The 16,059-nt window shown below is 30.7% G+C and overlaps 1 protein-coding gene across 1 annotated transcript; it reads right to left on the reverse strand.

Moving 5' to 3' along the window:
* Nucleotides 1-1,037: 1,037 nt before the first annotated feature.
* On the reverse strand, nt 1,038-8,927 carry LOC123292201 (sodium-coupled monocarboxylate transporter 2). The gene is made up of 11 exons (XM_044872767.1): nt 8,558-8,927; nt 7,409-7,634; nt 6,464-6,741; nt 5,777-5,844; nt 5,213-5,367; nt 3,924-4,064; nt 3,643-3,861; nt 3,432-3,579; nt 3,230-3,352; nt 2,640-2,815; nt 1,038-1,633 (listed from the first exon to the last, which is right to left on the reverse strand). Exons 1-11 carry the CDS (start codon nt 8,820-8,822, stop codon nt 1,258-1,260), a joined length of 2,175 nt encoding a protein of 724 aa, XP_044728702.1. The 5' UTR covers nt 8,823-8,927; the 3' UTR covers nt 1,038-1,257.
* Between the last annotated feature and the right edge of the window lie 7,132 nt (nt 8,928-16,059).

Raw genomic sequence — 16,059 nt, forward strand, 5'->3', positions numbered from 1 at the left:
CAACAATGTCTTTACTTTATTGGTTTAATTGTGCACATAACTCCTTAATTATTGGGTTTTATGCAAAAATATACAATGAACTTTCGAATTAAAATAGTCCAAAGAATACGATGTTAAGATATGTTCGTCGAGTTATGGAACACTCTGTATCGTCCAAAATTTTTTGAGTTTTATAAAAAATAAAATTTTATTTTTAATTTTGTTATTAGAGTCAATTTACAAATTGTTTTTAAAATTTAGAAAATGATGTAGAACATTTTAAACCGCGGGCGCGGTTAGGCACATATGCGGACACCAAAAAAAAAAAAAAAATTGACAAGTACCAAAGGTGCGAAACAAACAAAATGAACCCACCAAACAGGATTAACATTCCAAATGAATTTAATCGATTCATTATGGTATATTTTTTTCCCATTTTATATTGGCCTACGCTTTTGTGTTTATTCGTATCGGATCGCAGCATTAGATTTCATGCTACCATTGACCTCACAATTCTACTGTATTTGTCATTAAGACGCCATAAAATTTAGTTCCATTTGCAATTTGCGCTCTCACAAAGAAGATTAGGGCAGATAATTTTTCAAATGATTAAAATCATTTATGGACATAAAAACTGTATTTACGGACATAAAATGAACGACTATATGTTCAATTTATCCAAAACGATTTTATATAAAAAGAATTTCTGTGCAAATGTTTGGAATTTCAAAGAACAGTAGTTCGACCGTCACGTGATTAGTCAACTAGTCAAATAGGCAATTTGCATGATGTAAATGTAATAAAATGCTCTAAAAATATCGTAAAAGCGTCAAAAACCAAAGTTTTTTTATGTTTTCTTTTTGGAAAGCGCCGGAAAGTAAAATTTTTTTTGCATAAACAGAATTTGTGATAAATTTTCTTCATGATAAAAACACCGATTAATTTTTGTACAATTAACATTATTGTGAGTCCTTCCATAAAGTACTGTGTTAAAAATCATAATTTTAAATTGACATAATTCAAAATTTTGCCAAGCAAGAGGCCCCAAAACTGTGTTTATTGTGATCATGGGACTTTGAACTATCATCTACCACAAAAAAAAAGAACATTCGCCGTACTTACTCAAACAGCCGTACTACCTTAACTACAAATTGCATATTTTACGTAAATTATTTTTCTGGCATCGAAATTTTCTATTCGATGAGTCTTTTTATTCGTTGTAATATTTGCTTTCCATAATGATTACCACAAGAATTACTAATAACGTCTACAATCATTTTATAAGTGTACAGAATTTAACCCGTTGTCAGTTGGTTCAATTGTATCTGCAGATTCAGATACTGATTTTCGTTCCATTATTGTAGTTAATTGATGTTCATCGGAGACGTCTAACGTTGGATTCACAACACCCATTGCTGCCACACTTACTTTTTTCGATGGTGCATTTTTCAATGGTAAATTTAAAAACTCTTTAATATCATTTGAAAATTGATCACATAAATTTCGTGTGGCTGGTGATAATAAATCTTGATTTAATTCTTTTGGATCTTGTGCCCCGGTACAAAATGATACAATTAAACCTAAGAATACGGTTGTTAGGCAACCAATCATAGAATACCATAAATACGATACACGGAATAAGTAGAATACTTGTCTGGAAAAGAAAAATATTTTTAAAATAGAGTTTTCTGTAAGAAAATTGTTATGAGAGGCAGATTAATCGAAATTTTAAATTCTCTGTTATGAAATCATGCTTAAGGCGTTACGATACCAAAACGAAAGTATTACCAAAAAAAAAAGGTAAAAGGTTTTTTGTATCAATTACTGAGTATTTAATACGCCTTCTGTATAAATTTCAAATCGATTCTCTGTTCTCTAAAAGACCAGCATTTATTACGACTTCTTCATATACCACCATGTAAAACTGCCCTTTTTACATGGTGGTATATGAATAAGTCGTAATAAATGTTGGTCTTTTAGTCAATAAGTGCTTTTAAAAATGTTTTATTATTTACATAAAAAACTTTTATCAATATTCCTCAAGTTTTAAGCTTTAAAATCATACCAAAATTCAGAACTGTGCATAAAAAAAAAAAATTTTTTTTTTGGTAAAACACTAACTTTGATAGTTTATTTCTCCTAAACCGTGCAGAGAATCCATATGAATTTTTCGACGCATAAAAACGACGACGAATGATTAATTGATAAATAAAATTTCAAATCTTTGATATTATTTTCAATTTACGTTATCGAAATACCTTAAAGAGTTGAAATGAAAATGATAAGAAAAATATAAAATTTTATTTATCAATTAATCACCCTTGTATAGATATTTTGTGAAAATTCATATCGATTCTCTGTGCGGTTTATGAAAAATGTGCCCTTTCCTTGGTAAAAACACTGACTTTAATAGTTAATTTCTCCTAAACTGTACAGAGAATCGACAGGAATTTTTCACAAAAGACGTATAAAAAGATGATTAATGGATAAATAAAATATCAAACTTTTTCGAACTTTTTCATTTTTTCGGTATCAAAATAGCTTAAATAGATTGAATGCAAATTTTTTGTTTAAATATTCCTTGTCGTTTCGAAAGTCTGTAAAATCTAGAATTCTAAGAATTTTTAATTTGTTGTATAAAGCTTGGAAAAAATACTTACGATTCATCACGCAATAGCACAATATTTTCAGTAAGTGTATCGTTAAAACATTCACATTGTTGCGCACTGGTATATTTTGTTGGGATAACAATCTCCCCAGCGGCTTGCTTAAATTGATTACCAATTCCCATAAATAATACTAAGGCAGCTGCGGTTAAAGCTCCAAATAAGGCACCCTAAAACAGAATAAAATTACGTATTAGATAATAAATAGTTTTGAGGGGATAAGTCTGATATCCAAATGGCCATATTATCCATAAAAATGTAAAACTAGACTTGATACCATGACAAAATTTGAAAGTGAAATTAAAATTGATTAAAAAACGGAGAAGTTATAAGAAATCAAAGATTGCATTTAAAAGTTGCCCATATCCTTTTAGCAAAGTTTTTTAGGTAATCTCTATGGCGATACCCACGTATGAGATCACTAGTGGGTATCTTCCACTTTGTTTAATTAGGAATTTTAAACGTTCATATCTTGCATAGGTACTAGTAAAGATTTTTAAAAACCAACTTCACTTTTCTATTCGTGGGAATTCTTCATCTGAAGTGATAAAAAAAAATTAGGCATTTGAAATTATATTTCTTACCTTGGAATTGGCCCATGGGAAAAACATTCCAAGTGAAAATAATCCCAATGTTACGCCACCAACCATTCCATTAAAGCTCAACGCTACTTGCATAATGCTTCCAAGTTGTTCAACAATAAAAACCTGGAAAAATTATTTGTAAATTTATGGAACTCAAAAATTAATTTAGATAACTGTATTATTTTTGATCGTAAATACTTACCAAACCAAAACTGAGGACTCCATATACAAAAGAGATCCATTTTGATAGAAGAGCACCTTTTGCAGCTGGAATTTTTACTTTACACAAGCCTTGAATAAAATCTTCTGTTGTAACTGCAGCTAAACTATTTAATGCTGATGCCACAGTCCTGTAAAGAAATAAAACGTAATTTTAAATAAATGCCTTAGGATATGGGAAGGTTTTAGCTTACCCCAAACTAGCAGCAAAAATTCCAGCCACAAAGAATCCAGTCATACCTTGTAAATGTCCCAAAACATTTATCACATACAAAGGTAAGAGTTGATCACTTTCATTAATATCACCACTCTTTAAAGGATCACATAATCGCCAATTGGCTAACATTATCATTCCCGTATAAAAATTGACTGTGTAAATAAAAATCAGACCAAAAGCGGATACCCATAATGCACTGTAAAGTTAATACATATTTAGCATTTCTTTCTAACTATGTAGTTTGAATTTTGGACTTACGTTCTTGCTTGTGATAATTTAGCTACGGATAAATATTTTTGAATAGATGCTTGATTGGCACAAAACATTGTTAACCAATAAAATGTTCCACCAATTACTACTGACCAGAAACTATGACGAACAGTCGGACTAGGATCAATGCTGAAAAAAATTTATTTCATTTAGTTATCATTTGAAAAGATATTGAAGTGAGTCTTACACAGTCTCTTAATATAGGATGGCGATTCAACCCTTAAAAAATGTTATGGTCACATTATCCGAAAATCGATCAAATGTGAGTCGGGGTATAAATTTCATCGATATCCAGGTATCTTTGTAATGGGGAGAACCTGATATATTGATGGTTCATACATTTAGGAAAGCTAGCCCGTAAAATCTTTCTTGTGCCATTAATGCACGTAATCAAGATTTTACTCTGCGAAGAGTAGAAAATCGTATCTCAGCGGTAGCTACGCTGACCGTACAAAGGGTACAAATCTTGATCGCTTGCTTCAATGAGCTAACGACTGCGGTATGGCTTAATTGAATTCACATTTTCTTTTCCTTTTGCCATCCAGAGTCATTATTCGTTTATAACAGTTAATTTACTATTATTAATGAATAGCCGGTATATCTAGACCACTTTCTCCACTGTCTCGGTATTGGCTTCCCTCAGACACAAAAATTTAGTTTAGGTAGAAAAACTCCCAACTTCAGGAGACAATCTCTGCCCCAACTCGTTCATAACGGAAGGTAATAGAGGTATGTAAAATGCTTTTTGAAAGTACTCTACTGTCGTTTTCGCCTGATAACTTATTTTTATTTGCATTGGTAACTGTTTTCCTTGCTCTGTCATCTCTAAAAATTATTACTTTAATACTTTTTATTTATTTTATTAAGACATTTTAATATAATCAGCCTATCAACCTCAATACTCCGTGAAAGTGTGACGTTTCAAGTCTATTAGAGTTGTGGGCATGGGGGGATCGTGCTCATATGGATGGATCTGCGCTAGTATACCAAGGCTTCTATTAAAGACTATTAAAAAAAATAAGTTCCTTAAAGTATTCAGAAAATCTTCTAGGAAAATTTGTATAGACAGTTTTGCTTATAATAGAGGTAGAGATACTTCTACGAGTAACACACAGGTTTTACTAAAGACGTCTAGAATCATTATTTACTGAGGTTTTAGGGAAATACCTTCTGGAAATGATAGATCCCATAACTCTTATTTAGTTAAGTTTAAGGATTTTACTGGAGGGTTTAGATTCGAACAAAATCCAATTTTATGCTGAGCTTTAGATACTTACTTGAATAATTCAAGACGTTCTGTATTGTGGGCAGTTGACCATATAATACCATTTCCACCTAAATAATATTCTCCCAATGATACAATTGCCAATAAACTACCAATTAAAACTGCTGCTTGGAAACTATCAGCAATTATAACAGCTTTCATTCCACCCTGTAAGGAAAATTTGCTTTAATAAATATAATACTGTAGTTATTTGTTTGAGACCGAAATACAAAATATATAACTTATGGCATTCGCCTATTTCGGAAAATTGGGCGTATATAAAATGAAAATTGAAAATCAGAACCATGGTACTTGTTTAGCTTCCTGGTAGACAACTGGCCGACCTAGTTGTCTACTTAGTATTCAGTAAATAGATGAACATGTAGGTTTGTCACCGATACGGAAGTAATCTTATAGAGCATTAAGATTTTTACCAGGGAATCAGGTGGTATCAATGAGCGAGTTACAAGCTAAAAAGTGTCTGAATAGAAGTGGAATTTTTATTCAGTAAAGTCTTCCCGAATCGATTTTCGTTCAGTATTGCGGTCTATTTACAAATATTTTTTTGGTAAAATACCTGTGAAGCGTAAAATATGCAAACAATATAAACCATTGAAACAGCAATATAAACATTTAGACCAGTAACTGAAATAGAAAAAAATTATTTTTATAAAATTGGAATATCTGATAAATAAATTTCATGTTATATTAGAGTGTCCATAAACTACGTGGCTGAATTCCTGCTTCTTTAGAACGTCCCTTCCTTTATGTAGCCTACCGTAGTCTTTACTATGATCCCCCTTAAGATGGAACGAAGTTCTTTTAATTATCAAATCAAGAGGATATTTTTTGAAACATTGGCATTACGGCATTGTAAGAATATAGCGGAGGGTGGCATAAAATATAAAAGTACCCAATGTTTGAAATTAAATATACGCATACTGCAAAGCCACCCTTCCCTGAAGTTGCTCTGCGAAGCTTTTGAATTAATCTTCTTCCCGTCTTGGTCGGGCCACATGGTTTATGGATGCTCCCTAAGGCAGTTGACCTATCCTCGAACTAAGCAGTCAATAAGTAATCAAGAATGTTCTACTATAACTGACTTAGCCAAAGGTGTTGCTACTCTGTGTCTTAGTGTCTCCTGACCAGTACTTTGGCGCCCCGTCTAAAATATATTCTAGTGATGCGTATAGTCTTAGCCACATACTTTTCGTTGTCAAATATGAGACTGCCTAGTTCACCGTTAGTCTTAAGAATTACTTACCATGGGAAAGAGCTAATGCTGGTGCGTATACTGCAACACTTGTATATAAAATCATTTGTAGAATATATAAAGCACTAGCTAGATATCGGGCAGAATTACTAAATCGTAATGATAAATATTCAAAACTGGATGTTAAACGTAATGTCATAAATACTGGTAAATATAAGCGTGAAGTTAATGGAACCACTAATAAAAATGCAACACAAATCATCCAAAATTGTGCACCATAATTGTACATTTCAGCTGGATTACCCAATAATTCAATTGCTGTGATAAAACTGTAAAAAAAATTTATAATTAATATTTGTTTCTATTATGATTTATGGATTTATTGATTTTATCTCATGAGGACAGATAAAAGTTGTCTTGCTGACTATTTGATCTTTTGGAAAATTGTTTTTCAGCAATGTGAGACGGAATATTTTCTTGGAATTATTTGATTTGAAGAAATGTATAAGGTTGTTAAATTGGTATTATACGTTTTTAATTTGAAATAAAAACAAAACAGTATAAGATATCAATAAGAATTTTTTTCCCATTTTAGATATTGGACTATGTTTTATTTATTTCAAAATGATTAAATGTTAATAAACGACTATTCGCGGTAACATTAATGTTATTTTCTTTTTTTTTTAATAAGATCGATTTACACATCCATATGTGTAATAGTAACATAAAATGTTAATTTTTGTGGATTTAAACTTTATTCTAGTATGTCAATATAAATCTTAACTCCAAAGCAGCAATTTTGATTCTTGAACATAGAAATCGATACTTTTGAAGTAAAAAAATCCATATGCCTCTCTCCGTTAAACCTTCATGTTTACATTCACAAAATTAACAGTTTGGTTTGGTATTTTGGTATGTAGGAAAAGAACATCTGCGTTGTTGCCTCGGAGAAGCATTCATTTGCATTTCGTTTCTAGTTTTTTTAATTTTAGTTACCTTGCAGCTAACGACATTGCCGTTGGTAAAGTTCCCATTGAACTGCCACCTAATAAAAAGTCACTGCTTGATGTTGCCTTTTTCCCAATAAATCCATAAAATACACCAATACCGCATGATATTACCAACATTGCAATTAATACAGTATAATCTAAATATGAAAATGTATTCTTGATTTTGGTATGGGTCGTTGTTTCATCACATTGTGGTGGTAACAGGTTTTCCCCTGAAAAAAATTATATATAAATAATTTTCTTCTATAGATATTATCAAATTTGGGTAATCAAAGCATCGTAGCCGTCGTCCTATATTGCAACGACCAGAGAATACGTTCTAATAAATCTGAATTTTGGGTCAAATTTACCTTACTAAATTAACTTTGGTTTTATATTTGGTAATAGTTTATTTATTTAACTGTGGAAACCCTATTCACGATTCTTATAGTTTTGTTTTAAGTTACAAATTGGGTATTTGCATGCTTACTAATTCATGTAACAAACAGCACAGAAAAGTTTTTTTTTCGAATAACCATAAAAACAACTAAGATAAAAGCCATCAAAGTTTTGTTTTCATCTCATTCTAGCAAAACAGAATTTAACATGGAGTAGCTATGTTATACCATATGTAGCTATGCCATAGCACATGGCTGATAGATACGCTAACGTCATTGTTCTTATCGGATCTCTCTGTTTAATACCTGTCTTTAAAATGCTTAAATGTACTTCATCTAAGTACCACTTGTATTCTAAATCGTTAACCGAATCACACTATAAGATATACTCGAGAGGCATTTGATCTTTTAGTATCAGATACCGCATATCCTACCTATGGTTTTCTATGGTTTTCCATTAGGTTTGCACGAGGTTAATGCCGGAATAATTCCTAACAAAGCCAGCTATTGCTGCATACCTTCCCCTTCCCCTTTGTTCCTCATCCCTTTTAATGACATGTTCTGTACAGTATTGTATTGTTTAAAAAAAGAATTTAATTTTAATTTCACTTTTTATCATCTCGGTTACAGTTTGTTTCATATTTTGTTAAGAAATTCGAAAAATAAATTTCATGCAAACACCCAACTGTCGCAAGGCAAAATGACTTTCCCAATAGATATAAAGGGATTGTATTTTGTACTAACTGAAGTAAAATTACCTGGAATATGTCGTAATCCAAAAATTCCATCACGTGGTGGTGTTACTCGTGGAAATGCCGTTGAACTGACAACATTTTCAGCCGGTGCTGGAGTTGGTAAATTACGTAGTCCAAGTATTCCTTCAATTGGTGGTGGCAATCGTTCTTGAGGTAATCCACTAATACTACTTAATAAACAACACAGCCACAATGATATTATTGGAAACCAATAATGATGTATTAAATTACGAATTTTAGTCGTTTTAAATGGATTAAAATTAGCCATTATTAAATTAATTTCGTACTTTTCTAATATAAAGTAACTAATTCTATTATATTGAATGAGGTAATAAATAGTATATTGGAAAGTTTTTTATGTCTTAAATATTTGTAAAGGTTTAAATATTCTGAAACAAAGAAATAAATGAACATTAGAAATTGGACAAAAAAATTGTGTCCGATATCGACCGACACTTTTTTATAGTTTATTAAGGATGTACGAGCGCCAGGGCAATTTTGGACAAAAGGCTTGATGAAGTGAGATTAGGTCTAAATCTATTCTGAAAATTTTAGGGGAGTTGTCCGATTATTTAAATAAATAAATGACTACAAAAGTAGGCATATTTTACTTCTTATGGGAAAACGGTAGATGGATGATATGTTTTCTTAAATTTTCCAAAACTAGTCGGTGGAAATTAAAAAAAAAAAACTATTTAAATTAAAGTTCTGCCAGACTAATTAAAGATGTATGAGCACGGTAGTGGGGATACACATTTAAAAAAAAAACTTTATATTTTCAATTTTGATGGTAAATTATGCTATAACTTGACAACATAAGACGGAAAACAATAATAAAATTTGTTTAATTAATTATTTAGCTTTCAATATTTCGAAAACCAAGGAAGATATCGAAAAATTTTATTATTATTTTTCGTCGACATTCATGAAGTTATAACGAAATTCATCATCAAAGTTGAAAATAAGATACAAATAATTTCAGCCACAAGTCTAAACTTGCCTAGGTGGCTCGTACTACCTTAAATTGAAATATAAATAGCATTCTCAAGGAGGCCATGGTCTTGTAGATATAGTCCTCATGTTGAGGTCGTTATGTGACCGTGCATGATGTTCTTCGCGGTTTTCATTTTCAGAATTTTCCTATTTCTTACGTTAGAAAACATGGACGTCAATGATGTGGGTGGCCTCTGTGATAAGGCGTATTTCATAAAAACGGGGATTAAACCCAATTATTTAAAAAGAAAAAAAACATGGACATGGAAATATTGCTTTACTGTGAAAATATGAATGCAATTTTTTTAAGCGTTCATCTTTTAGAAAAATTAACACGGAATTTTTGCATTTATCGTTTAAGGTCCTACTATGGTCCTAATATCGACAGTTTAATAAATATGGTAGAAGAGCAAATGAAGGCAAGTCATATAATATGTAAATAATATGAATATACTTCAAAATTTATTTACAGTTTTATCATTTTTATACTGCATCCCTAAAAATATTTATTTGGGGAAAAAAAAAAACTTTTAAGGAGTAGAAATGTATCAAAATTATGTAATTCTAGATTTTTTCTCTTTATTCTGTTGTCAGGATTTAGTGTGAAATATATATAAGTACCTATATCAGATTATATTTAGTCTCAAGTTTGTAACGCTTAGAAATATTGAGGCTACAAACAAATTTTGGTATAAGCATTCATAAAATCACCCAATTAATCGTTTAACGTTTGTCCGTTTGTCTGTCATCACGATAATTCTAGCTGAAATGTCATAGTATGTAAAAAGGGCGTAAAAGTTAGCTGAGCTCGTAAATGAGCAACATAGATTACTAGGGCCTATCTTGTAAAGCGTCAGAGATAGAACAAAAGTTTATACATAAAAAAATTGTTCCTAATGAAAAAATTTACAACTTTTGTTTGAAACATTCTTAAGTAAATTTAAATTTTGTCTATTTTGTCCAAAACTATAAAAAGCAGAGAGTTGAAATTTTCTAGATATCTTCAAATAATACAAGTCATTTCAACAACTACTTCAGTTAATTGTTACTATCAATTGTTTTTAAATAAAATTAATACATATAATTATTTATTCTTTGGATTTTTCGTAAGTGATACGTCTTGTGATTCGTTCCCATGGACAATTTTAGAATATTATGAAAATGCGGATTCAAGGAAAGTCATAAAAATATAAAATCATCCCGCGCACAATAAATAATTTTGAAGTTAATTAATTAATACCAATTAAAAATAACAATATATATTATATACATTTTATTCAAAAATATTAGATAGGACAGGGTGTTGCAGATGACTACGAACAAAAAAAGCTATCATCAGCTATTCTACATTGAATTTCTAACAAAAAGTAGCTTTACTGCTTTTAACTCAGAGGTATACCAATAACAAAATACAGCTTCTTAACTGAGCGATTGTAATCTTATATATTCTAGCAAGTTTTTTTTCTATCCTACTCTTACCTTCCTTATTCTTTTATCAAATTTCATGGCTCACTTCTCATTTTTAAGCTTATTATGTCTAGGTTTGATGAAAAACATACTCACTGCCTCAAAATGTACCGCTTAGGAAAAAACACGCTAGACAAATAACGATAAAATATCATAAATTTAAATAATAAGTTTATTAGGCAAACATGTTACATTTTACAGATGCTCTCCAAATACTCTAACGTATACTGTTAGCGGAATTCTGCACGGATCGGGCTAGTTTTAATAATTTCTCAATTATTTAATAGAATAAGTAATAGAAAATAAAATTTACTACAGTTTATTGATATTCGTCTTAGCATTTTTTCTTTAATCTTGATACAAAATTTTTAGAGCATAGAAAAATTATTCGTTTCTTATAAAAATTTCAATTTGACTAATATTCATCGAGAAATTTTCAAAATTTCAAACGTAATATTAACGAAACTATATCTATCGCTAATGATAAATCAGTTTTAAAATTCGATGTAGTAAATTACTGGTATATTTTTGCGAAAAGTTATATCTGATACACCTTGTATAGTGTCGGCTGATTTATGTTTATACTTATTGAAACGATTAAATTATTAAATTTTTGTACACAGTAATTATTTTTATGTGAAAACAAATTTTCAGTTGTTAAGTGTTAACCTTGTTTGATAATGTTTTAAATACAATTTTTTTAATGGCTTAAAGTCGTCAATTGACTTTCAAGGAAGTTGAAAAATATTATTAATTACTTCAGTAGTAGAAGTTGTAGGTCGTTTTCTAATCAATGGACAAATTTTTATTGGTTTTGCTATATACATGTCAGACGACTTGTCAGTTATTTTTCTCCCACGAAAAATTTTATTGATGAAGGATAATTTAAAAGGATACTAAAAGATACGTTTTATTGAATTAGTTTTTAATATTCCATGTTGGAACATTTTAGGTAGGATGTTCTTACAAGGACATGAGAAGGGGGCAACATTTAATCTGGTTCAAAATTTTTGATTGTATTGTTACACCAATCGCTCCTACAAAACGGTATTAGGTAAAGGAAAACTTCAAAGTTGAAAGAATTGCAGGATTGCTTATATTACACAGAAGAACCTCGATAACTCGAAGTTCAAGTGAAATGCAACAAATTTCGAGCTAATGTCGGTTTTCAATTAAACGGACAACCAAAAACAAAACCGAATAAAACAAAACTGCAACTTTTTACAAACGTTTTGGGAGGCTGGCAATGTAATGGCCATTACAGTTTCAATTTTGTTTTTTGTTTTCAGGTTTTAGAAAACATAAACTCAATTGTCCGTTTAGTGGAAAACCGGTATAATGAGTTTTTGACTTAACAAGTAGTTCGAGAAACAAAAGATTTAATTGCTAAAATTTAACTTAGAATAGGATAGATAATTAGAAACTTAGAATGCGCGATTGTACTTTAACTACGACATCAGTATATTTTACTAAGCTGACTAAGATTTTATACCATGTATATGCAATATAGCAAGGTATACTAAGTTAAGTCCCAAGTTTGTAACGCAAAATATTGATACTATGAAAAAAATTTCGGTATAGGTGTTCATAGAATCACCTAATTAATCCATTTCCGGTTGGCTGTCTATCTGTCTGTCTGTCCGTCTGTCATCACGATAAATCAAAAACGAAAAGAGATATCAAGCTGAAATTTTTACAGCGTGCTTAGGACGTAAAAAGTCAAGAGGTCAATTTCGTAAATGAGCAACAGATCAATTGGGTCTTGGATCCGTAGGACCCATCTTGTAAACCATTAGAGATAGAACAAAAATTTAAGGGTAAAAATGTTCCTTATAAAAAAATAAATAACTTTTGTTTGAAACATTTTTTCTCAAACATCACTGTTTACCCGTGAGAGCGCAAATTGTATTGTATGTATTTTATGGAGATATCAGTTATATATGTGTGACATGTATGTAATGTGGCAGAGTAATCAACACTGTCTATACATGGTATTTCAACAATTAACTCAGTCAATCTATTCTACTTCTACCTACTATCAATACCTCGCAGGAAAATAACATTTTGTTCGAGTTACAAAGTCTAAATAATTCGAGATACAGCGAATTTAACAGTTCAGCGGAAGGGAATGTCATTTTTTTCGACTTACTGAGGATTACGACTTCTTCGACGAGGTTCCAGTTATCGAGGTTCCACTGTACTTTATCTATGGTCTACTGTATATACTTAGTAAGGTTTCCATCATTCTTCCATCATTCAAGTACAATTGTTTACCTTTGGCGTATCCAAATTTTTGTGTCCCGTACCAAATTTTAATTAAAGAGAATTGAAAAAATGAACATATACCAGGAATCAAACATGGGTCAACGCGTAGGGGTTAAAACGCTTGACATGAATCCAAAAGCCCCGGATTCCTGGCATTCTGCACCAGTGCTCTCCCTTTAATAATACATAGGCACATGATTGAAAAGAAAAATAATTCTTAAAAACATTTCTTCGACCTTCTAACCGATTTTTTTTTATTAATCATTGAATAAAATCAATTCATTAATAAATTAATGCGTGTATTGTATATGACATTATAAATGCATTCCTATATAACTACATATTTATTAATTTATAAAATACGTAGGTAAATAATTTCTTCTACAGGTACAACTATTTCACATGTATTGATTGCACGTGTATAGTTTGATGTTTGTTTGTTTGTTTGTTTGACAAATGGAAAATATTTCTCATTGATTGTATGTATTACTTTATTATTATTATTTTTATGGGCCTTTATAATGGATCTAAAAACACGTTCAATACATACCTGGTGTTAATGAAATCAAATGTTACTTATTATATCTTTATAATATTATAGTAAACAAAACCTACAATTGACTGAGTCAATTGTTCAAATACCATGTAAAAATGTCAATGTTTGCATTATTATTAATAAGTTAGAAAAGTTTAAAAAACCAAAACAATTATGGCGCCGCCATTTGTTTTAATTTTCGAAATTTTCGAAAGTATTTTCTAGAATTCTGTTTCGTTTTTCGAGAATCTTCCACAGCATTATTAGTTGAAACTACCTGCAAATTTAAAACTGCCTCTATTTTCTACAGTTTTGGAGAAAATAGACACCAAAATGCTGTCCTAATTTGCGCACTCACGAGTAAACAGTTATGAAAAAGTGATTGAAATAAAAGTTGTTTATTTTTTCATAAGAATTATTTTTTACATTTGATTTTTTAATCTATTTTTTTCCTCTCTACTCATACTTTTTTACTTCTTATTTGCGCCCTCACGAGCAAACAGTTATGTTTATGAAAAAGTGATTCAAATAAAAGTTTTTTATTTTTTAATAAGAATCCTTTTTTACATTTGATTTTTCGATCTATCTCTAACGGTTTACAAGACCGAATAGACCTTTATTCCTCATTTACGAACTCAAACTCATACTTTTTTACGTCCTGAGCACACTATAAAATTTTTAGCTTGATATCTCTTTTCATTTTTGAGTTATCGTTTTTATGGACGGGCAGACGGACGGATAACCGCAAATAGACTAACTAATTGATTTAATACCTATACCAAAATTTTGTTCGTATCATCAATATTTTTGAGCGTTACAAACTTGGGACTAAAATTAGTATACCTTGATATATATTTTATATATACAGGCTATAAAATTCACGTGGATATAGTATTTCATGTTCTTTCCACTAAAAAAGTTTTCCTGCCATAAATTTCCCGTTTTTGGACAGTGAAGTAACTACATTTTTCGAATGTTCTTCCCTGACATTTGGGAGAAATACAGCAGTATCATAATCGAACTCGGTATCTTCATGATTTTTATTATTTGGAGACTAATATATACATGATTGGATAGCCTTGGAACATGCACTAAAATTTAAGGCACTAAAATTGAAATAATTCAGGAGAGGCTTTTTCGATAAGGAAGAATTGCGAAATATGTACAGAAAGGTAATGATGAACTTATCTGCCACTTTGCAGTAAATTTCGTCCACCAACTATCAATCGGAGGGGAGATAAATGCTTCTAAAGTTCTCCCAAAAATTATGAGATTCATGTTGGTAAAGGATTAAGTTTGGTGCAAAACTGCAGATAGGACGGTATCTTTGACTGGTATCAAAATTTCGACGCAACCCTCTCGCTCATATTTTACCAGCATATTTTCCCCACCATAAAACATAGTTTTATTTATAAACCCTCGAAAAATTTCGATTTCAAAAAGATTTGTGTCTCCTATTTTAAAGAATAAAATAAGAAGCAGCCATTCCTCCCTTGCATTTTGGATTCTAAAACTTGCCAATAAACGTTCAAATTAAAAAACTTTTAGTAGTTTTTGGATTTTTCCATCAGATGGTTTTTGACATTTCGCAAGAAAACATTTTCAACGACAAATCTTTAAAAAATGAATGAGATGCAATTTTTGATTCATAACTTGAATTGACCACACAGCTAATTAACTAATCAATACATGTTCGATCTTTTTAAAATAAACATTCTGTAGAAAAAACGGTGATATGATAATGCCTTAGTAGCTGATAGTTTAGCATTTGTTGCAATAATGTCCGCTTGACATACCAGGGTATTCAAGTTAAACATAACCGGTGCAAAGCGGTTTGAATCCAGTATAAAATAAAAACGGCCGCTAGCAAAAATTAATACGTTTTGAGATTCTTATGGTTCCGTAGGCAAATATTAAACTCATACATAACACCTCTATGCACAGAATGCAACATAGACATAATTACCATCTAATGTTGAATTTTCAATCGATATTAACGTCTTGGGGTCTCCTGATAAAATCATGCTCAAAATAGTGTGATATGAGCTTTTGTGAAAAAAGTGAAATTGAAATGAGTGCACCTTTTGAAATTAAAAAAAAAAAACTAAGGAATGCCAGGGGGTTGTAGATTTGGCAACTTATTTTTGACAAAAAATGTATCGAATTAAAGAAAATTTCTCTATTAGCTCAGTTGGTTAAGGCGTAACCAATTCCGTCCGCGGTATGCAAAGGATAGCGAGTTCGA

This window comes from Chrysoperla carnea, chromosome 2, assembly GCF_905475395.1.
Source record: "Chrysoperla carnea chromosome 2, inChrCarn1.1, whole genome shotgun sequence".
NCBI lineage: Eukaryota > Metazoa > Arthropoda > Insecta > Neuroptera > Chrysopidae > Chrysoperla > Chrysoperla carnea.